Source organism: Gaeumannomyces tritici (genome assembly GCF_000145635.1).
Source record: "Gaeumannomyces tritici R3-111a-1 unplaced genomic scaffold supercont2.434, whole genome shotgun sequence".
Lineage (NCBI taxonomy): Eukaryota > Fungi > Ascomycota > Sordariomycetes > Magnaporthales > Magnaporthaceae > Gaeumannomyces > Gaeumannomyces tritici.
Window position 1 is genome coordinate 1 of NW_008804978.1, and position 844 is coordinate 844.

General features: G+C 67.4%; 1 protein-coding gene across 1 annotated transcript; it reads left to right on the plus strand.

Annotated features, from left to right (window-relative positions):
* Window positions 1-123: 123 nt before the first annotated feature.
* GGTG_14438 (hypothetical protein) lies at window positions 124-826 on the plus strand (the record flags this gene model as incomplete). The annotated part of the gene is made up of 3 exons (XM_009232363.1): window positions 124-555; window positions 606-741; window positions 816-826. 3 exons carry the CDS (start codon window positions 124-126, stop codon window positions 824-826), a joined length of 579 nt encoding a protein of 192 aa, XP_009230627.1.
* Window positions 827-844: the final 18 nt, after the last annotated feature.

The following is an 844-nucleotide window of genomic DNA, read 5'->3' on the forward strand; positions in this document are numbered from 1 at the left end:
ATCGGCGGTAGCCGTCCTGGCCCAAAAGGTGGCGGTGGCGGTGGCGGTAACCGCTTGGAAAAGGCGGCTCACGTTGCTTCGCTTATTGGGTCCGTTTCCGAGGTCGCCAATAACGCGCAGCAGATGGCCCAGGGCGCCCCAGCCGCCAAGCGCGACCTTGAGGCCCGCGAGCCCCGCCGCGGTCGTTCCGGCGGTAGCCGTCCTGCCAAAGGTGGCGGTAGCGGCAGCCGTTTGGAGAAGGCGGCTAACGTTGCCTCGCTTATTGGGTCCGCTTCCGAGGTTGCCAATAACGCGCACCAAATTGCCCAAGGCGCCGCCGCCCCCGTCGCCAAGCGCGATCCCGGCCACCGCATTTCCTATTCGAGGAAGCTTGCTGCCGCGAAATCTATCGGCGCCTCCTTCGGGCAGATGCTTGGTAACGCCCAAACGATAAGCCAGAACCACCTGGCCGGCCAGCAGCAGCAGCAGCAGCCGGAGCAGGACCAAACCGCCCCGCCGCCAAGCGCGACCTTGAGGCCCGCGAGCCCCGCCGCGGTCGTTCCGGTCGTGCCGGTCGTACCGGCGGTAGCGGTAACCGCCTGGAGAACGCGGCTAACGTTGCCCAGCTTATTGGGTCCGCTTCCGAGCTCGCCGTCCCCGCCAAGCGTGATATCGAGGCCCGCGAGCCCCGCCGCGGTCGTTCCGGCCGTGCCGGTCGTACCGGCGGTAGCGGCAACCGCTTGGAAAAGGCGGCTAACGTTGGTTCGATTATTGGGTCCGTTTCCGAGGTCGCCAATAACGCGCAGCAAATCGCCCAGGGCGCCCCAGCCGCTAAGCGCGACCTTGAGGCCCGCGAGCCCCCGCG